This window comes from Alternaria atra (genome assembly GCF_907166805.1).
Source record: "Alternaria atra isolate CS162 genome assembly, contig: 37, whole genome shotgun sequence".
NCBI lineage: Eukaryota > Fungi > Ascomycota > Dothideomycetes > Pleosporales > Pleosporaceae > Alternaria > Alternaria atra.
The window spans coordinates 150,481-172,665 of NW_025091336.1; the positions used below are offsets into that span (position 1 = coordinate 150,481).

The 22,185-nt window shown below is 51.1% G+C and overlaps 5 protein-coding genes across 5 annotated transcripts; 1 reads left to right on the forward strand and 4 right to left on the reverse strand.

The window, feature by feature from the left end:
* Positions 1–2,817: 2,817 nt before the first annotated feature.
* Positions 2,818–4,230, reverse strand: ALTATR162_LOCUS11775 (uncharacterized protein; the record flags this gene model as incomplete). Its single annotated transcript, XM_043319417.1, has 3 exons — positions 2,818–3,255; positions 3,305–3,664; positions 3,718–4,230. The coding sequence occupies 3 exons, from the start codon at positions 4,228–4,230 to the stop codon at positions 2,818–2,820; spliced, it is 1,311 nt and encodes a 436-aa protein (XP_043175352.1).
* A 9,516-nt stretch (positions 4,231–13,746) lies between these two features.
* ALTATR162_LOCUS11776 (uncharacterized protein) lies at positions 13,747–14,295 on the reverse strand (the record flags this gene model as incomplete). The annotated part of the gene is made up of 1 exon (XM_043319418.1): positions 13,747–14,295. The coding sequence occupies one exon, from the start codon at positions 14,293–14,295 to the stop codon at positions 13,747–13,749; it is 549 nt and encodes a 182-aa protein (XP_043175353.1).
* Positions 14,296–15,213: 918 nt separating this feature from the next.
* On the reverse strand, positions 15,214–16,089 carry ALTATR162_LOCUS11777 (uncharacterized protein; the record flags this gene model as incomplete). The annotated part of the gene is made up of 1 exon (XM_043319419.1): positions 15,214–16,089. The coding sequence occupies one exon, from the start codon at positions 16,087–16,089 to the stop codon at positions 15,214–15,216; it is 876 nt and encodes a 291-aa protein (XP_043175354.1).
* A 154-nt stretch (positions 16,090–16,243) lies between these two features.
* On the forward strand, positions 16,244–17,149 carry ALTATR162_LOCUS11778 (uncharacterized protein; the record flags this gene model as incomplete). The annotated part of the gene is made up of 3 exons (XM_043319420.1): positions 16,244–16,546; positions 16,617–16,803; positions 16,863–17,149. 3 exons carry the CDS (start codon positions 16,244–16,246, stop codon positions 17,147–17,149), a joined length of 777 nt encoding a protein of 258 aa, XP_043175355.1.
* A 442-nt stretch (positions 17,150–17,591) lies between these two features.
* ALTATR162_LOCUS11779 (uncharacterized protein) lies at positions 17,592–21,935 on the reverse strand (the record flags this gene model as incomplete). The annotated part of the gene is made up of 4 exons (XM_043319421.1): positions 17,592–17,624; positions 17,677–17,712; positions 17,742–21,767; positions 21,846–21,935. The coding sequence occupies 4 exons, from the start codon at positions 21,933–21,935 to the stop codon at positions 17,592–17,594; spliced, it is 4,185 nt and encodes a 1,394-aa protein (XP_043175356.1).
* Positions 21,936–22,185: the final 250 nt, after the last annotated feature.

Consider the following 22,185-nt stretch of genomic DNA (forward strand, 5'->3'; position numbering starts at 1 on the left):
CGATTCGATCCAGGATGAAAGGCTGCCCAATTTAGCGAGTTGGTTAATGCCGTGTAACTTTGACGTATGTTTCAGACCAGAGGTTCGCAGCGCGTGAGTGGGGATACATTGTCATGTGTTTGGGAACGGGTACAAGCATTGCATATGCAATGTTCCAGCAGAGATCTCAGGAGGAAATGGGTGGATGGGATCTGGAGAGTGCTGGGATCGGGATGTACGATGATCAATGTGGTCAGCTCCGCGGATGCTGCCATGACCGAGTGGACCTGTAGTAAGAGATTTCTTGTCTTTCAAGGCAGTTTGTATGTGCTATGAGGATCAAGCATCTACGACCATTCATTAACCATTCACCTTGTCGTGACCACCAACATGCGGCATTCTGGCCGCGAATATGGCGGAATCTCTGACGCCCCCACCGAAGAGTCTTGCAAACCCTTATCAATTCTGGAATTTGCATGACCCGCTTTGATTCGCGTTCGTGTTCTCAATTCCTCTCTTTCGCTTTTATTTACCCGTAGTACACACGACTCAGATGCCTAGTCACCGAGACAGGCCAGCTCATCAGTAAAACATAAAGTTTTCCGTAGTCGGTCAGGGCTACTTCGACTGACTCGAATTACCCTGTTCAGGTACTCCAGGGGCATCAAAAGAGGGTCCCAGCGAGACGGTAAGCCGCTTCCGGAAGATTTCAACCGAGCGGTTCAGGGGTTGTGAGCTGAGGACCGGCATTTTGACGAGAGGAACGGGAGTGCTCCTTACAGGGGCTGTTCGCGATTGTAGTTGGCTCAGAGAGCAATGGGCGCTGCTGGCGGCCTTTGCGGCTGTCTGCGAACGCGGGCCAACGTCAAAAAACAACCACAGTGTCATAGCTAGAGAACGAAGACCGTGCGAAATGAATGCTTTGTACCACGTGTCTGGACGAGGACGTTGAGAGCGCGGAGGCGAGAGCGTGAAGTTGGAGGTTGGGCGCGAGGCAGCGAGTCGTGCGCTAGCAGTGACATAACTGCTGACAAGCACGACCTTGCTTACCAGTCAAACAACGACCAACAGTTTGTCCTCCCCACGCTCTATAGATAAATGCTCAAGTATCTGACCTTGCAAGTCGAGATGCATTGATATGAAACGCTTCCTTCAGCCCAATCGATTCCATCACGCCATTTTTAATCCATCGTGAGTCGATGCCTTAGTTTCCACGGGTGATAAGGCCTGGCACCCCACGGCGGATTCCAACTCCCACTCCAATCCAAATCAGCACTACGCCCCTATCCATGTGACTCGCCCAAAGCGACCAACTTTTCCTATCATGAAGCCTCACCAGGGCAACACAAATGCCGCGCAAAGTTGGCGGATATACGTCATAATATGTTGGAATTCTGGACCTGCGTAGACAAATAGATCGACAGTAGCAGAGTGGAGATCCTACCCAATCAACGGATATATCCCCACACCCGGACTCAAGTGTCAAGTCTTCTGTAGCCAGGCAGCGCGTAGAAGTGAGGCTTTAGACGTTCCTAGCATGGTCGCACCGTATTCAACGTCATCTTGCAACGCAAGACGGCGATGTTACGTACCTCATTCAATCGAGGAGATGGCGACGGCAACATTTGGCTTTCTGAAGGATTGTGAAGGCGCCTTGGAATCTGGCGCATAACAGCCCAAAAATGGTACCATTGGCCGCCTAGCGATGCGTCTTACATCCTCTTCAGAACGCCCGCATGGTTAGAGTTTGGGGAACCTGGTCTGCGATCTGGCGGCGACGGAAGCGCGGGATGTGCATCTCTCTACCTGCCCAATTGCGCTTTATCTGACCAATACTGATCCGCGGAGAAACTCTGCGCAAGATTTGGTTTGATGGCAGGATTGCTATCAGCCTCAGTAAGAACAGTGAGAGATGGACAATTTTACGATGGGGCGACTGACTGGGTAAATGAGGCCAAAAGAGGGATTCATAAATCTCGAATGTGTTGGGCGGCGTTGCAAATAGTAGGCGGTCCACTTCTTCGTGCAAGCTTATGTAGGCGCTGCGCGGCGCGTACCATGGGTAACCTCACAACCCACTTACTTGCGCCAGTGCGTAGTTTGTCGGCAATCGGCGGTAGTCAGCTGTAGTTCAGAAATGTCAGTTCCTATCTTGAACGCTACAGTCATGGAGGACCCAGCTAAAACTGAAGATGCGCCTAAGCATGTAGCTAATGGAATTACAACAATCTCACTTCAAGCTACGGATATGTTGGGCACAAGTCTAAGCGAGTGGGTGTTGCAAGCAGAAAGCTGCGGTGAATGAACTGCGCAGTCGCCTTGCATCTTGCATATCGCAGCGAACCAGTCGCATACGCCCAGCCGTTCAGTGTCAGTTGAGCGGTGAGTCGTTTTGCACCACACTTCGTTCTGTTGGTGCTGTAGCGGCGCAAAGATGGAGAACAGTGACTGGATGGATAAACGTTCTTTGGTTCATAATTCTACTCTATTCGTACAGTGATGCGCACTGGGGCCTTGCGGCAATGGTAAAATCTTTTGGCGACTGAATGCCGAACAAGCGTACAGGGGATAGGAATACATGAAATACTGAACGCCAAGCGTAATGGGCGTAGACGAAATTGCGTGAGAAGACATTACTGATGCAGCGTAACTATGCCATAACGCCAGTGTAAACAGGATAGATGAAAGACAATAAAGAGATGGTACCCTTCGCTGCGCTAGCTTGGGTACTTGTCACCCGCGCCCCGATGCCCGCTTGATCTCAGCGCCGATATCCAAGAACTCCCACTGATTGAACCGAAGTCTTATATGGTATTTCTCATGTACCATGATCCGTGCTCAGTACATCTTTCGCTCAGGGAAGACCATGTCATCGTAGCCATTGCCTTGGGGCTGGTGGTATCCGTTGTGCATTGGTGCACTGAAATCGTATGCGCTGTCTGTCCGTTGTATGGGAATGGTGTCAGAAGACATCGATGAACAGCGACTGCTGCGGTCGCTGCTGTGCTGGTGGAAAGAGCTGGCGTAGCCTCGAGACATGGAAGCCATTGGCATGGCGGCATAGGAAGAGGGGTATGAAGAAGCAGACGACGACATGGCGGAGATGCGCCTGTCCTTGCCTCGACCTTTGATACCCTTGTTGGAGTTCTTGTACAGCGAGGCAAAGTACTCCCATAGCTCCTTGTCCTCTTGCGAGACATAATCGCCTGGGTTGATGGTTGCAAACTTCGTGGTAAGATACCTGAGCGTAGCGGCATGGAACTTGTTTTGGTGGGACTACAACAATTTAGTAATGGGATAGAGAGCCATGATTCACGAAACTGACCTTGAGGTTGCCTAGTTGAGTGAACTGCTTGCCACAGTCGTCCAGCTTACAGCTGAAGGGCTTAATCTGTTGGTGAACAATCTTGTGGGCTCGAACGTTGCCACGTTGAGCAAATGTCTTGCCGCAGATGTCGCAGCTGTAGGGTCGCTCTCCTGTGTGACGCCTCTCGTGCGTCTTGAGGTTACCCAGCTGCGAGAATGATTGGCCACATCCTGGTGCTTTGCAAGGGAATGGCTTATCACCTGTATGGGCGCGGATATGGATCTCAAGATGCGTCTTTTGATAGAAGCTCTTGTTGCAGTTGGGTACGGTGCACTGGTAACGCTTCCTGGGCTTCTGGGCAGTCTTCGCTGCATCATCCTACTTGATCATTAGCGACGTCGAACTGAAGATCTTGACGTTGAATGACATACCTTCTGCTCATTCTCTTGAGGCGGGTTCGTCTGTTTCGCCTGGATGGCCCTCATGAGAGTGTCCACGTCGGTGGCAAAGTTGATGCCACTGCCTTCGGTAGGCTCTGAGGTGGATCGCTTCAACTCGGTTCCATAAGACGGATCGGCGTACATTTGGTTTGACTGTGCCGGTGATGTGCCCTCAGACTTGACGTTTGGGTTGAACACATGTCGGACATCTGGCAGAGTTGGGACCTGGACATCATGTGATTGGGCGTATGAGCCTGGATGTGGCATGTTCGGTGAATAGTAAGAAGCTTGTTGCATATTGTATGGGTTTACCGGTACCGAAGTAGGAACGTCGTACGCAAATGCTCCTGCTTGGTACGGGACGGAGCTGGTAAGGGTGTTGGTGGAGTAGAGAGGCATGTTCATGTCCATGTGGTTTGAAGTGGGCTGGTATTCGCGAGAGACTGGAGTGTTGGTGACATTCCGTGAAGTGTCGTATGGAGGCATGATGTTGGCGAGATGCATGTTAGGGATGTGCATTGATGGTTCTCGTCGGTCTTGCCAAAGTCCAATGTTGTGAGATGCAACCACGGTAGCCATGGTAGATAAAGACGCTGTTGCCACGGGGTGGGCAGTGGGATATGATGGCGGTATACCCTGCGGTTGGAAAGGCGAAGATGGGAAGCAAGTGCGGGTTGGGCCGTGAGCTGTCGGGAATAGAACTATCAAGACTACAAGAAGAAGATGCGGTGGAGATAGAGGATCAGATGACGTGGGAGTGGTGTAGATTTGCTCGATCGATCTGGCTGTGGTATGGGGGAGCGTTTGGGGCTTTACATATGAATGGGCCAACTCGATACACTACCACTGTGAGTATCCCGCGACGCAAGGATGGAGTTTGTTGTGGACCAAGCCGGAGTGACTAGGGTTAGGAGCGAGAGCATGGTTGCAAGACCAACAGGGAATATCGCTCTCGCATGCAGCCAAGAAGTGACTGGGATGAAGGCTTTAGTGGAAGGCTAACTAGCAGAGAATGGTGGATGTACGGGGCACGACATCCGACTAGGATGCAGTCTGAAGACGGAACCGGGGTACAGTCCCAGGTGTGAACGGACGCATGGCTTCGCCGTCTCATGTGCAGTGTGGGGGTTCCATAGGACAGGATGCCCAAGCCACACCCCATTTGGCGATACATTGATGACCACAAAATTCACCGTGCGGTCTACCCCAGGAGTCAATGTTGAGCCTCCCTGAGTATCGGGTGTCGACGATCCACTTGTGTTCTGGTCGGCAGTATCCACGGTGTTGAAACCCAGATTTACCAAGAAGCACACCGGCCTCGCAGATTACCAAGAGAAGCGTACAGTTCATGTTGCGAGTATTCGACGAGGTACGGGTTCTCGTCTGTTGGGCCAGGCCGACACCCCGGTGAGGATCCTCGCATGCTGGCTTATCGTGGCTGGTAATTTCTTGGGTCCTCGGCGTAGTGTGAAGCGCGACTCCTTGTCTTCCGTACATACACACGTGGGTGCAGATATGCGCTATTGCGTCCGATAATCGACGGCGGCGTGGCGGACGACGCTTCTTCCCGGGGCGTTGACGGGACCGTAGATGAAGCCCACACTCGCCAATCATTGGTGTTTCTAGGCAAGCTCATTACATCCACCTACGAATGGAACGCCTCAAACCCGAAATACCTTAGGTAATAAAAGGCGGCGCGCGGACGCAGCACTGGTCAGATCTTGACGTGCCCCAGTCTGTATGGGAATCCCAGCCTGTCATCGGGGAAGTAGACGGGTATGCCGCCCCACTTTGGCTTTGTTTCAAAGTTTATGAGGTAGAGCATCGTAGTGGTCGAAGCTGAAAACAATCGCAATTCGAATGTTGATGGTGTTGTCGACCTGTACAGTGTTTTTTATGATCGGCGTGCTGGAATAGAATCACGGTTCTCACAGGGTCTCTGCCCGTACATGGAGGAGCGAAGAGCTCGAAATCACGTGGTCATGGCGAATAGCGCTAGGACAACTCCAGACGCTGGCTCCAAATATTTGCTCACGCGATTACGGCAATCTTCCACTGAGACATTCATCCCACTCCAGTGGTTGTGTGGAACCTTTCCGATGCATTGGGTCACTTCACCATGTATTTTCTCAGGTTCACTGCTCCATCAAAGTTCATTCCTTTGGTATCCATAACCCCGCCCGAGTCTGTATTTGCTATTGATGCCCCTGCGTTACGGGCGATCAGATTTATTGTTACCCGCCACACGCTGTGGCCCAACCGTGAGTTCAGACTCCCGTGGCGTCACAGTCGGCGATGTCTCTAGAGCGACGCTATGTACGGCATGCGCTTTCCGATGTACCCACGGTCTCTATTGCGCCATTAGACCTGCCACCAACGGCTCTTAGTACTACTAACCCGTATATCCTATTCCAAAACGCCATTTTTGGAAATTAACTTCGAACGACGCGCTCGGATCTTTAAGCAGCTTAGGTTGCCTGTATTGACCAGACTAACGTTTGTGACCCTAGACAGCTCGATTGACGACCGTTTTCTCGACATGTATTTGAAATACTAAGCCAATGCTGACAAGAGCTCAAACAGATGCAGGGGCTTTAGATCGTGCTCTTGATCTACATGCTAAACAGCGGCGTAGGCGACTACGGAACTGCAACATACCGAGATAGCATGGCCGTATACCCGTCTCTCCACCACTCTGTGGACAGCGTTGTCCAGCATGCAATTACTTCCTCTCAGGGTATCCCTACCAAGAGAGCTGAGCTGAAAATTGTATGTCTGTTGCCAGTCTACACTTCTCTAGGCCAAGTGCTGCCTCCTTCCACCTTCGGAACTTGGTGATCAGCTCCAGATAGGTTGGGACTGACATGCGTGTAATCTGTGTGGCAGATTTCTGTGCCAGGGTGTATCGATCGCGTCCCAGTATCTCACCGGATCACCCGTGCAGACCCTTACGGTATCTCGACTAGAGCGCGATGCCTCCAACCTCGCACACTGGAGCACAAAGACCTGAAGTGCAGGGTTTCGTTGAGCCGCGTGGCTGGACGACAACTATTCGACCTAAGGTCGATGCGGTTGATGCTGGTAAGTGAGGGTTGGAGGGGTTGCAGTACTAAGAAATTCTTCTTCCGAAATCGTGGACCTGCAGTAGTTTCAAACGAGTGCTGGACACCATCATGGAGCATCAAATCTCGCACTTCAACCTTCAAACAATGAAGGGCCACCATAGCATGCCCTTGTGCAGCCGTGTTCGTATCGCAGCGGTGTGGACTCGTCTTAGTTCTTGTCTTTCGTCTGACGGCTTTTGTGAGCGATTGGTGTAAGGCCAAGATGTTAGATATTGTCCAAAATTAGTTAGCGACACCACTTATTTCTCCCATTTGAAAATCGGATTGCCAGAAATCCCCATCGCTCATATTTCCCGTTTACGTCCGGCCCATTGATACTTTGATGGCAGGCGTTAGCTATGCGGACGGCAGCGGCGGCGGCGCACGGAACCAGCGGCAGCAAGCCGCGGACCTTGCTCGGTGGCACTGGCCGGCGATCGCCATCTAGCTGTCCGTCTACGTTAGTGTCCGCTTCACAAAATGTCGAGTATTTGGTGAAGCGAGTGGTTCGTGAACCTTATACTAGTCGAATGACGCATGCATGCGTGTGTTGCTAACCGAGCAAAGATCCTGGCCCGCGGGCCATATGTGCACAGTTCGTCCTGTCAGTCCCACCTTGGTTAGGCCGACAGGTCAGCCGCAGATGCCACTGACCAAACGGATAGGCCCGATCGCTTCCCCGGGGCCGCTGATGTGTTTCATCCCATGTTCCCTGCCTTTCACCACCGGATCACGTTCAACATCGTCGTACAGCCACGGCTGCTCATGTAATCCCCTGAATACTCCCAAATCGCCTGATGCTCGCGCATCTACACCGCACGGTATGCGAGTGTGGAAGACACACCACCCTACCTGCAATCCAGGGCTCACTGTCGATCACTTCTTGGGCCTTCATTGGTCAGCAACGTGTTGCTGTATGGTCTAGTTAGCTCCTGGGCTACTCCCTCGAAACCTTGACGGTTATCCGGCCGGCAAGCATCGCTACCAGCGCTTCACTCCCAAGTTGACTTGCAGTCTCCTTATCTCGGTATATACCGTGGAGAGGAGAAATATTTCGGAGTCTGGTGAGTACCAATAGCAAGGTGAAGGCTGAATGAATAAGCTGGAATGAAGCCAGGCTACAACAGTATTGTGTTTCGGCATGTACCATATGGTATTACAATAGGCTGATCCAATGCGACTAACGCCCCATACTCCAATTGCAATCTAATCTGTACTCCCTCCTGCGACGCTGTGGCATTCTCCGCTGGAGGAAGGCCAACGAGGCAACAGAGCTTGACCGCCAGACGTCTCAGAACTGTTGACCTGGTGCTACTGCATTTCAAGACCCTGAAAAGTAGGCCTAACACCATCATTCATGTGCAGTGGACGCACTCATATCGCAGTGCAGCACTGTATGATTGAACAACACTCACCGCAAGTACGAAGGTACATCTGACAGGGGCAGCAAGACATAGAATGCTCGCCCAGTAGCGGCTAATAACCATGGCATGACATATCCTGAGCTCGGTAGTAGCAGCCAAAAATGCCGATGCAGTGCAGCCACCAAAGCTAACCACGGAACAGGCACATAAGCCGGTCCGGATATGCGCCAACTGTGGTTGAATCCTGTAGAGCATTAGCTATGGATTTCCAGCCTCTGTGACTCTCAACATGTTACATCACGCTGCGATACCTGGAATACCCTAGCAACAAATCTTCACTGCGCGGAACTGCCACAGCCATCTTCCTGCTCATGGCGCACACACACACACACCTCTCATGCAGATCACCTTTCTATTGCCACCATGATCGCCTTCTAGAAAACATCCACTTGGATGATCAAACACGCTATACCTCAGTGGCTTTATTTACAGATCTTTCATCGTTCGCCTCTTGATACAGATCAGATCGCAAGCGATGCAGTGTACCTCCACTTCAAGACCACGTTCTTGTTGAAATCTTGAAATAGCGGTAAATCGGTCTAGAAGAGTCTGGTACACTACCAGCTGACGTGCATGCGAAAATGGTAGTGTGGAGATGCTTAACCACTGATGTATGCAGTAACTCAAGAGTCGATCACTACGTATAACATGCATATCGTCACATAGTGTCATCATATTTTCGGGAACACCCACTATAGTTGAATGATCGCTGCAGGTTAAGCGCAAGATCTCAAGAAGCTTCAGAAATCTCTAGCCACGATATGATGTTTTGCAGTGGTGTGTAGCTTGAGTCAGTTCCCCTGTCGGTTTCGTATCGGACTCTTCATTAGATCCGATGCACCTTCATCGCCCCTGCGCCTAGGGAGGAGAATCTGCATTTAGATCCATGTACTGCTGCATGGCCGACTACACGCTAGTCGACTTGGCGCGAAGGAGGGGCGCCGAGGGTACATTCAGAAAGCGATGATGACAGAATGAAGGTTGCACCAACAGGGGATGCGCATGAACTTCAAGGATTGGTTAAGTGAAACTAACTCGTTTGAACGCAGCGTGCATGATCTGAGAATGCGATTCCGATGTACCTGAGCGTTCCGCAACAGTGGGTCGATAAAATGGCGTCAGATAGCAAGAAAGCGAGTCGTGAATGTGGCTATGGAATGCGATGACTGAAGCGTGCTGTTGTCACAGCTGACCAGTTCGCTATCATCGTGTATTTTGCCATGTGCAAAAGTGTACTTGGAATCTTAGGGTAGAAGCCCATACTCGATATCCGGTACATGGAGGCCACATGAGCACCTTGGCGTAACCTATTTACCGGGTAGCAATATGACGAGTTTGAAGTGACAGTTTGACCCTGGTAGCGACCGTAGTTGTGCTAAAGGCTTCCTGATCCATCTCTTTGCAACATGTCGCTTCGACCCGTGACCGATCACATCTATCCAACTGCAATGATTGTTAGTAAAGGACATTTTCCGTCGCGCCGCTTGTATGAGAGTGGTCGGCGAGGTATTTCGATACGCCCCACCGATCAGAACGCAACGCTCCGTGCTCTCGAGATCTAGGGTACGGCAACTTGTATCCGCCGCAGGATTACATGCACAACGCTGGAAACGGAACGGTACTAAGCCTAGCGTACCTCTTGTCGCCATAAGGCACGACTGTATCTGCTGACGCAAAGTTCAAGATGGCGGGGTGATGGACCGCGGAGAGGTAGTATTAACCTCCTTGACTCAGACCAGATACTGCCATTGTCGTTCCAGATTGGCGAGCTGTTGTGTCTCTGCGCTTGTGGCCTTCAAGCCCTGGAGAGATGTGATAGGGTGGGGGCGCAATTTGTGACACCACCAGGGACGCTGTGTGCATTACGCGAAGCCACTGGCTGCCGGAAAACGCGCCCACCAATGGCACCTGCGTTTGTAGTGGTGTCTGGAGACTCCAGGACGCTCGCACTCCTCGAGGCGGGCTCCCGGGTGCCATCTCAACGAGATACATCGGCAGCATTCCGGCCCTTCCCCTGTACCCAGTCCGCCCCGCCAGCCGCTTCCCCAACTCCAATCAGAAGTCGTTCCATCCACACAGATGCGAAAAGAAATATCAGATCTTGCGTTTCCCTTAAGGATGGACCCATCGCGAGCATTCGGCCCTTTGCTGTGATTCCTCCAGATCTTCATCGGTGAGCGTGCCCGCTTCCGCTTCCGCATTTCGTCAATCTTGCATGACAGCCGTGCCTCTAGATCTCGGTAGCTTGTAATATACCGACCAACCGAGTTTCAGGCCGACATATCTATCAACGGTGCAAGCTGATGCTTCTGGCGGCGGAAATCACTCGACACATACCGTGGCATAACACGTGGGGTTGCCGGCGAGGTCGTCGTGTACGCGCAGCACGTCAGGGCGATGTCAAATCCGCGACCGGTCAGTTTCCGCGTCAACCGAAGGAGAACGCGCATCATGTAACGGACCACCTCCATTAAAAGATGTGAGTGAAGAGAGGTACGGGACTGCCACATGTTACAAAGGATGCATTGGCGAAAGATACAACTTGAGTTACACGAAGCTGTGGGAGGATCACATTGCAATCGTTCGCCACCCTTGAGAAGTTTCGGGGCACGCCTCACTAACGCGTTTGCAACCTTCCTTCCCAGGAATAGACCTTCCATGCATGGCCAAACTGCAAAAGAATGGGATGGATCGCTGTGCTGAGATTCCCCTATTCAACCCCATGCTGATCGCCACTGCCCCATTCCGTCACCGATCCAGCGTTTCCCAACATTACGGCGCTGTAATGAAGCTGAACATTCTATCAAGGGTACATCGCCACTAGCATCACAATCTTACGCAGCCTCTGATGAAAGTCCTCACTGCGACTCAGTGGCCTTCGACGCCAATCTTGTCAGCATATACGGTCACAGCCAAGCACATACCGTGCGAAGCTAATCGGTATTCCATCTTTACTGCATTCTTCCCTGCTATAGCAGGTTGGATTCTGGCGCCACGCACAGCAGCCGAGCCGGTGGCATTATGTTTCCTGAAAATATTCGCATACGAGCGACCAACGGCAGATTACTGCATGCTAAAATCATTCCGGAACATCGTTGTCGTGTTGAAACGTTACGGTCGCTGCTTGTAGTGGGATCCTTCTGCATGTTGACCGAAGAAGTAGAGCTTGCGTCGTGTACCCTGCAAGTGGAGATATCTGATGTTACAGATATGACTACGTCAAATTTGCACTCGACGAGGCCGAGGCTCCTAACTGCGAGCATCGATCATGTATTCAGACGACCATTCCTTCGCTTAGGCCCATAATATAGGCCTAGGCTTTGTTCACATGAAATGACGTTTCGTTAGAAATGAAAGATTATTTGACTAGATCACATCGCCTTCTTTCCACTTAATGTCCCATTCCCCTTGGTCGGCCGCTTGGCCCTGTATAACTGCCGCCTGGTTCCAAACACGTGCAAGACAGTCTAGTAACCTCTGCCTGGTTCTCAAAATCTGCGACTACCAATTCTTGAACCTCTGGGTCAAGTATCATCCCATAGTCTCGCCAGTACCTATACCTCAAAAGCGCTAGGATCTTATTCCAACTACGGTAGAGGTTTTGGTATGAAACCAGCCCACGGACAGCAATGTCGATTTTTATCGAGCGCTCGACTTGCAGTCTACCTACAAAAGCTCCTTCGGCGCGCAGGGTTCAGGACGCACACTTGAGCGTGAAATCATGGACAGGGTTGTATCTAGCATCTTCTATATCCATAGTCTGATAATTAAGGTGGATGGACATCGGACGCACCAAGGCTCTCTTACTGTTCAGGTCCGTCCTTCGTTGTTCAATCAAATCGAAAATGATAGTACCAGAACTAGAGAGAAAGGTATCTGAACTGTATAGATCGACGACATAACGTGTGGACTTCATCATGAGCTCATCTAGATTGGAGAGTAGGATGGGCTGTGCTTTGGTGTACACCAGACAACAGGTCGATAGCAGAGTTACAGAGAGATCTTGTGACACGCGTGATGTTCGGACCTTCATCTGCGCACTCTTAATCTCCAAGATAGATAGGATCATGTAGGGTGTAGTGTTTAGTAGTGACTAGGTTTACCATTATTTAGCACAGATACATGCAGCACAAATAGTGCGCGAACTGACTTGTACTACACTCACAGACCATTAGACGGAGTTCGGTTGGAAAATTCAGGAACTGGAAACCGGTGATCTGCCCTAGACTCATTGCGAGAGAAGTGTCGATTGAGCACTAAACTTGTAATTGTAACAATCGCGATATACAGTCAAAAGTATGTTTGCATGTGAGGGGCATGATACTTCGGAATGACACGAAAGGGGAAACAATTATTGGCTACAACTCTCGCATTTTTTGCAATAAACCACATTTGAAGCGATAAAACTTCGTCTTGTTTTCCTCATCATAGTCGTAGATGAATCACGACCCTTCTTTTCCTCAGCTGGTTCATCAATTTTGTTCGGTACACATTCCCAGATATGCTCTAGTCTCACGGCTCTCGTCACTAGAGTCGGCCTAAAGCCCCGAGGGCTGAGGATACCCAGGTTTTCTGGTAACCTAATACCACATATACGTAGGCTACTTACATCCTCCAGTTCAGGCCATCTAAGCGCTCACATCAGTAACGGAAGTCGACATGCGACAACCTCACACCAACCCTCCACTGCCAACAAGACAGCGCTTTAGCCTCGTGCTGGACAACTTGGCTCATATAAGCGCGATAGTAAGCGTGACGACAAGTGATTGGACCCGTCGAACTTTGAGCACAACATGACGTCTAGATATAATTTGCGGCTACCACTAGCTCTATACACTACCTGTATAGTATCGGAGTACTACCTGAGATAGGGCTGATTGCAACCAAAGAAACTTGGTTTCCTGTACCTGGTACGCTAATACCCGAGGTGAGTTAAGCAGGTTAGGCGAACGTCCTATAGGGCAAACGTCTTGTGATATTTGATCTACCAAAGTGTTGACACACGCTGTACACGCTGTCACATCGAGTAAAGTTACACGGTAATAGCGGCTAACGCGCGTTGCGTGATTTAAATCTTGTGGTTATGCTAATGAAGCGACCATAGTGCTGAAATCAATATTGACGAAGCGACTTGTCAGTTTTACTCGAGTAATGTGCCACTATCTTCAGCAGTCAGGGTAATCGTATCTGGAAATCTATACCCGTGATTGTTGGTAAATTCTTGAATATGGAATACCTATGTTGCAGAATTATAGGTTACCAGAACAATCTTGACAAGTTGTGTAATGCGTTCAAATGCTACACCGATCTGGATTAGGGGTGCATGTTATCCATTTTCCAAGCGCATGTCACATTTAGCTAATCCCCAGCTCATTTTCGCCATTGCTACAAGTGTCTTCCCTGACTACAGAGGACATATCTCTCCTATCGCTTCTTCGGTAAGAAGGCATTTACTGGCATGCTATAATATACCTTTAGCCCATTATCATATATCAGAACACATTTAAATCATCCTGAATAGTAGAGAAAGTACGCTCTCTCAATAAATCGCGCTCTGATATAGCCTCCTCATTCAACGTAACGACGTCATCCCTTGCTGACACTACCTTCCACCCCGCATCCGAAATCTCTCTGATACGACAATGGTCATCAAGACGATGCATAAGCTTTGCCGACTCGAAATAAAGAATTGCATACTGAATATCCTCCGCCTCGAATGCACCAAGTTGGAGTTTGAAGCCATCTTTCTCTCGATTTGAGGGCCAGAATGTGAGGTTGAAATCGCTAAGGAAATCCTCGGGCAGCCCACCAGAGTAGCGAACGGTGATGACTATTTTCGTAGTGAACCGGCATCTCAGGGTCTCAAAAGATTTCTTGTAGAATGTCACGATGGCGGCGTGTTCCTTAGAACCACGTAGGAAGACGTGGGATGGTGGCTGTCCGATACATAGCTTGTGGGAGATCCAGGCACCAGGTTCTTTACCCGCATTAACACCATCCCAATCTTGTGTAAACCTGTCAAACTCTTGCTTCACGAGCATCGTACTGATGCTGTGCTGACGGTTGGCGAAGTGTGAAAGCTTGTCAAGTCGATGATGAAACGAGTTGGTTCATCACGTAGCATCTCTAGCTTAGGCGCGAGGAAATACGCTCCTTCCGTATGGATGAGACGGCAGGTGGTTAAGAGTGCTACTGGCAGAGTCTTGATAACGAGCGTCATGCATGACGGTGGTAACGTTTCCTCGTCAGATTCGTACCTGAGTGCCGAGTCCTTCAGCCGGTAGTGACGCGCAGAGATCTCAATCTGCTCATACACCATGTATCGTAGCTCTATAGGCAGGTCTGGGAACCGGAAAGGCTTGTCTTCCACATATGCAGGATCGCTCAGGAGAGGATATTGATGTCCCCATGGTGGAGAGCTTGGGGTGGCTCGAGTCAAGGCTTGTTTGGTTCGGTCGACTTGACGTGGAGGACCGATCGCAGTGGGTTGATTTCGTTGTGGCAGAAGGCAGAGGCCGATGTAGAAGAAGGCCTGAAAGCTAACAGTGTTAGATATTCAACCACCGTGCGGGAAGCTTTGACATCAGTCGCTGCCTCTTTGCATCAAGTTTAGTCACAGGCAGCAGCCATATCACTAGTGACCAGTGAAAGTCTCTCGGAAGAGGTAGGACAAGGATTCTGTGAAAGCGCCCTAGCGTTATTGGTGACCAGATTCCGTGACGCGCTGTCGAGGATGTATTGACAATACTTCGTACGTGAGAGGCAGCATCCAAAAAGCTCGTGCGTTACAAGTTGTGTCTCTTGAAATAGATCTCTGCCCTTGCTGTGTACAGTTTGGAGATCAATCCCTTTGTACGTGTACGAGAAAGCACCTGGGGAACCCGAGATCGATCATTAATGGCAGCCAATTACAACTTTCTCGAGTCGCATAATTCGTATTGGGTATCTCAACATCCTCATCATCTCTTCCCCTTCTTCCCCTTTCCCTTTCCCTTCGCACCCCCACCCCCCGTAATACTCTGCACATCCTTCTTACTCAAACTCAGCGTGCCGCCCCTAAACTTGCCTATACTCGGTCCTCCAACACCCCTCTCCCTCTTCTTCTCAGGCGCCTTCTTAGTAACCCTATTTTCCCTCTCTAGAACGATACCAGCCTCCTTTGCCTCCTTCCGCCTCTTCTCTTCCGTCGTTCGCGCTTTATCTATCATGTGTTTCCGCTGTGCCATTGGCATCTTCTTCTGCGTGAAGATTGAGCCTTTGGCGCCGAGAGCTTGGAGATGCAGGTCTTGCGATTTATGTCGTGCGACACCGGTGGTGGTGAGTGTGGGAGTTGAGGTGCCGGATGAGGAGGCAGAGAGAAGGTGTGATTCGCGAAGGAGTTTTTGAAGCGCCATGTCGTTTTTCAGATTTGTAGTTTCGTTGGAGTCGGCATCGTCTTGCTTCTTTTTGGTTGTCACGGTTTTCGAGGAAGTGGATGCCGAAGTAGGTGGTTTAGACGACATGAAGGCTTTCATCTCTGCCCGTTCGGTCTCGTCGAGCTCACGCCGTGGGTCTTGATACTCGATGACTTCGACGCCATTTTCGTTGTCGCTTATGCCTGACCAGTCTGTTTCTTCCTCCTCTGGTTCTTCTTCTACGGGCGTTTCTTCTATCTTGGGCTTCTTGGGCTCTGCGGGTAGAGGCTTGAACTTTGCTTCGAATGCGCGCCGGAATATCGCCTGGAGATCTCCTGCGCCGGAGTCGTCGCTCGAACCAGAGGAAGGAGAAGGTGATCGCGACGCTTGTTCGAGTTCCGCGCGCGTTACACGCTTCCGTTTTCCGAGTGCGGGCGCCATTGCTGTGTCGTTATGTTGAGCGCGCAAGATGGGCGATCCAAAAGTTCGACATGGGAAATTGTTAGCGCCAAATGCTCGCTCGGACCTCCGTCTTTCACTTAACCCCTCCCCCGCAACACCATTCTACAAGCATCGCAATCCTGTAGAGTACACGATGACGCGCTTTCGCCCCTGCATAGACCTACACGCCGGTAGCGTCAAGCAAATTGTCGGCGGCACGCTCAACACCACGACCCCCGACGTACTAAAGACAAACTGGACCTCGGAACACCCCTCCGCCTTCTACGCCGACCTATACAAACAACATGGCTTGACAGGCGCACACGTCATAATGCTTGGTCCTGGAAACGACCAAGCAGCCCAAGAAGCATTGGAGGCATGGAAAGGCGGCATGCAAGTCGGTGGTGGCATCACAGAGAAGAATGCAGCCGAATGGATCGAGAGAGGTGCTGATAAGGTGAGCTTTACACTTTTGCAAAGACATAGACGATCATAAGCAGTAGATTGGGCTAATCGAAGCGCAGTAGGTAATCATAACATCGTACCTCTTCCCCTCCTCCACCTTCTCCATGGACCGCCTGCAAGCCGTCCTACAAGCCCTCGGCAACGATAAAACCAAACTCGTCATCGACCTTTCGTGCCGAAGAAAAGACGACAAGTGGTTCGTCGCGACGAACAAGTGGCAGACTATCACCAATTTTGAGTTGAACCAAGGTACATACCTCCAGTCTCCATCTCATTGTCCAAGAGGAGCAGCTAACGAGCAAATGTAGAGTCGATAACCCTCCTCGAACCGCACTGTTGTGAATTCCTCATTCATGCCGCCGATGTCGAAGGCTTACAACGCGGTATCGACCACGAACTCGTTACCAAGCTGGCCGAGTGGTGCAGCATACCCGTCACATATGCCGGTGGAGGTCGCTCCATCGAGGACCTAGAACTGGTGAAGGAGCTGAGTAAAGGCAAAGTGGACCTGACCATTGGCAGCGCATTGGATATCTTTGGCGGATCAGGCGTCAAATTCCAAGACTGTGTAAAGTGGAACGCGGAGCAAGCATAATTGACCAAATTACACGGCTGGCATACGGCCGCGAGTGCACTGGTGTATGGCAACGCTTCACAAAATTATAAACAAATCAAAATAGATGCAAACTATTGCATTCTTCGTTCTCTTCGAACATCAAACTGCCTTTTTATCAAAGGCGAGCTAAGGTAAGCTCGCTAGCTACAGTAGCTATACATGCATGCATCAAACTCCCACTGAAGAAGAAAAACCCCTTAACCCCAGAATCGTGTTACTCAATCAAGCATCCTAGAACCATGGGAAGACTCGCGCCAATGTTTATGGGAGCGAAGAAACGTGTAATGCGCGCAATAAAATGCCTGGAATTAAGCCTCGCCAATCTTTCTCCAGGTCTTGCAAGTTGTACAGGAGGGCAAAAACTACATGTTGAGAAGGTGTAAGGTGGTTCGATATCACGTCCATCGAACCGTAGCGCAGATCACGCGTCGTATTTGAAGACATGCGTTCTCATCTGTTGCTGTTAGTGGATGCTCAATGCACGCTTCTCTAGCACGGTGACTTACATTCTTCAGACACCAGCCCGTGGTGTACCAACCGCACTCGTCATGGTGCTGAGGCCACCGTGCACACTACCACCATCGTCGTAATCTTGCCACTCCGGGAACTCTGCGGTTGCTTCCCGAAGCTTGTCGAGTGCAGTCTGCTCGATGAGGTTGGCGTCTTGGAAGAGCAGCGACGTGTCCTCGTTGTACGTGCGACAGTTGTTACACAGCAAGCCTAGATCTTGACGGAATTGCTTCACAGATTGGTACTCCTTCTTGTTGATCTTCTTCTCAATCTGCTTCATGCAGATGGGATTCTTGATCAGCTGGTAGTAATCTGGGTAATCCCACTTGTCCGGCAGCTCAATGAATGGGTCGATAATACCGCGGTTAGGGATGTTCGGATCTTGCGACTCCTCTTCCAGATCGTTGAGAGCTTCATAAACAACATTAACGACCTTCTGGAGCGACGCTCGCTGGTCAGGGTGCAGCATGTCCTTAGCTGGAGCAGGGCGGCCACGCTTGCGAGGTGCGAGGTCAACGTCGAGAGATGCTTCGTCGGCTTTGCGCTTCTCAGCCTTAGGTTTACGGCCTCGCTTCTTTGGCATGGGTTCTTCTGAGCTGGCACGTGATGGCACAGGCGAGGCCTCGTCGTCCGCTCTACCAGTCTTATTCCTGCCCCGCTTGGCGACCTTGGCTTCTTTGCGGGCGATAGCAGCTTCAATGGTATCTTCGTCGTTGTCGACAGCCTCCAACCACTGCTCCTCGGTAAGACCGTCGTCGTACTTGACGCGGGTACGCTCTCGAGCACCACGACCAGCAGGTGTGTCGTCCTTCTCGTCGACAATGGGAGCCTCCTCGTTCAGGTAGATGTCAGGCAACTCACTCTCGCCGATCAAGCGACCAAGCGGTTTACCGGGACCATATGGATCTTCGGCTAATCGCTTTCGATCCATCTCTTGGAAGGTGATCAGCTCATGATCGTGTCGCATCATGATTTGGTTCAGATCATCGTCATCCATCTCTTCCTGTTCAAGGCTCTCGGCGGCCTCAGCAGACTCCAACATGATTCGCAACATGGCGTCACGCTCGTCATCCTTGGACTTGTTGTCGAATTTACCAGCTTGGATAACCTTGCCGTCCATGTCCAGCTTGTAGTTGGCTCGTTCGAGAATCTTCTCTTCGACTGAGTTGGAAGTGATAAGACGCAGAATGCGGACCTCGTTCTTCTGACCAATGCGATGGGCACGATCTTGGGCTTGTAAATCCTGGTGAGGATTCCAGTCCGAGTCGTAGATGATAACGGTATCGGCAGTTTGAAGGTTCAGTCCAAGACCACCGGCACGCGTAGATAGCAGGAAGCAGAAGTACGGTGAGTCGGGAGCATTGAACAGCCTTAGGAGATCCGATCGGTCGTCTGCCTTGGTCGCTCCGTCTAGACGCAGGTACATCATACCTCGCAACCGCAAATAGTCTTCCATGATGTTCATAATCTGTGTCATCTGGAAGAACATAAGAACACGATGGCCTGTGGCCTGGAACTTGGGCAGAATTCGGTCAAGTAATTCAAACTTGCCGGCCGCACGCCATAGAAGATCGTTGGTACTCTTGGTTGGGTTCATCACGTCCTCAACCTCTTCAAATACGAACGGATGATTGCAAAGCTTACGCAGCTGCATCAGCATATTGCTCAAACCGCGCATACCAGTCTTTCCACCCTTGCCGTCGCTGACCATGAGTCGGTTATGTGTGACAAGCTGCTTGTATAGCTTCGCCTGGAGGGTGGAAAAGTTGCACTTGATTACACGCTCGGTCTTGTCGGGAAGATCCTTCTCGACATCACGCTTGAGACGACGGAGCAAGAAAGGCCTAAGAACCTTATGAAGACGACGAATGACGAGCAATTGCTCTTCTTCGGTAAGCTCCATCTTGTCTTGACCTCCAGTGTTTGCGAAAGGAGTGTTGAACCACTCGTCGAAGGAGGTAGCCGACTTGAAGATGGTAGGAAGGACGAAATTGAGCATAGCCCACAGTTCCGTAAGGTTGTTTTGCAGTGGGGTACCGGTAAGAATCAGACGATAACGCGTTGTGTAGTACTGTGTGATGGTCATGCTGAGCTTAGAACCGGCGTTCTTCATACGGTGACCCTCGTCGACAATCATGTGTACCCACTTGATCTTGCTGAGAACTGGCCTGTCCTTGATGATGAATTCGTATGTTGTGAGGAGCACCTGGAACTGGCCCCAGCGGATCTGCTGCTGGTATTGCTTACGTGAGTTAGGAGGACCCTTGTAGACAATCTTGGTGACGCTCGGTGCCCACTTCTCGAACTCATTGGTCCAATTGGTAAGCGTACTGAGCGGTACAATGACCAAGTAAGGTCCTGGCTGTCGCTTCTTCTCGATAAGATATGTGATCAAACTGATGGTCTGAATAGTCTTTCCGAGACCCATTTCATCTGCAAGGATACCATTCAGGTTGTTGTTGTACAGGGATATCATCCACTGCAGACCCTTCAGCTGGTACTCCTTCAGGGTACCTCCAACCAAGTTGGAAGCCTGTTGTGTTACCTCCTCCTTGACACGATGAGCGATCTCGTAGTAGTCGGTCTTCTTCTTGCCCGGACGGTCTTCGTCACCAGATTCAGCATCGCTCTCCTCTTCTGGCTCCTCTGGCTCGTATGAATTGTTTGCAGATCGTTGTTGTGCCTTGACGGAGTCGGCAAGCTGCTTCAAGAAACCATCGGTTTGCTTGAGCAAGTGTGAGATACGGGTATCCTTGGCTTGACCCAAAAGCTTAAGGTAGGTCTCTTCGTCGTTGGACTTGAGAGCCTGCAGACGCTGCTTGGCGGTGCGCTCGATACGCTTCTGTTCCTCCTTCTCGATGTTCTGGTGTGTTGTGATCATGGTACGGCCGAGCTTCTGCAGACGCATGCGCTGAGCGGCGCCGGATTCTTGCAACTCTGTGCGGTGCTTGCGGATAGCGTCGATGAACTCGTGGTGCTTCTTCTTCTCCTTGGTCTCGCGTGCATCGCGTTGTTGCTTCTCAAGCTTCTCGGTAAGACGGGCTTCGCGCATCGATTGTTTCTTGAGGCGTCGGTATACTGTTCTGTTCGCTGTCATCGCAAGGTTGTCAGCATGGATCATCTGCTGGGCGATCTCTCTCCGCAGCTTGCGCTGCTTCTCCAGTAAATTGAGCTTCTTCTGTTCGATGACCAGAGCTAGTTTGACCTTTCCATCGTCTTCAGGCGTATCGGTCTTGCTGGTATCCCAGGAACCGATGTTTGCGTGGACCTTCTCTAGCTCGGCCTTTCTCGCGGTGAGTCGGTTGTAGAGTAAGATTTCGCGCTCCTTGCGCATTTCTGCCATGCTCTCCTGAACTGCATCAATATCCACACCCTGGGGCATAATAGTAGCAAGGTATGGTCGGTTTTTGCGCTGAGTGTGTGAGATGTAGTTGACATCGCGGAAAGCTTCGCTGCTCCAAGGATCAATGAAGGTGTCCGGAAGACGAGGCAGAGTTCGAGTTTCCTGTACTGCGCCGCCGTTTGCGCTCGAGGTGCTGCCCGCGCGGGTCGCGTTGTCGAGCATCTGGGAAGCAGCAGCTACAGCCTCGGCTGCATTCTGGGGCTTCTTGGCTTGGTGATGACCAAAGATCTGCTGCTGCATGTTGGTCGGCAACGGAAGGCCCTTGGAGAGATGCTTAAAAGCTCCGATTTGGGCGCGTAGCATAAGGAGCTGATCCTTAGACAGCGCCATTGGACCGCTGGTGGCCGATGTAGGGGTCTGGCCATCTGCAGAAGGAGCTTGCCCACCGGCGGTCGCAATTTGCATGGTGGATGAAGGCCCGCTGGAAGCAGGCGCAGGTGTAGCGACCTTGCCATCAGTAGGAGCAGCTGGCTTGGTGCCGTTCGACATAGCCATACCAGCGCCGTTTTGTTGTGCGGCTTGCGGATCCATCTGACCCTGTTGACGCTGCATCTGCTGTTGCCGTAGCATCTTCTGCTGTTGCTGGAACTGGTTCTGCTTCTGCACCATAGTGAGAAGGTTGCGCGCCTTGATGAACTCGGGGTTGGTCTCGGGTACGCCTTGTTGCTTCATCGCAGTATAGCGCTAGGGACATTGTTAGCATGCTTGTCATGCATAGGAAGTGCCGGTGGCGCAAAAAAACATGACAGGACGGGTACGTACCTGGAAGACATGCTGAATCTGCTCTCGGGTGATATTAGCGGCAAGCGGCCCCTGCCCAGGCATTTCAGAGTTGGGCTGAACCGACGCCATGGTGATGGGGGTTCAGTGTGTGGCGGTGGTGGTGCGCAGTAAACAGCCAAGATATGAGATATCCACGCTCGAACGCGGTCGCAGTACGGGGTCGAGGTAGACGAAGATCGCGCAATTAAGAGGGAAAGACAGTCGCGGGAGAGGTGGTGACGCGTGCGGCGATTCTATAACATTATCGTGCAGCGTGGTGGTGGTGGAGGCTCTTTCGTCGATGAAGCCGATGAAAGACCTTCGGGGGTCCGCCTTTCAG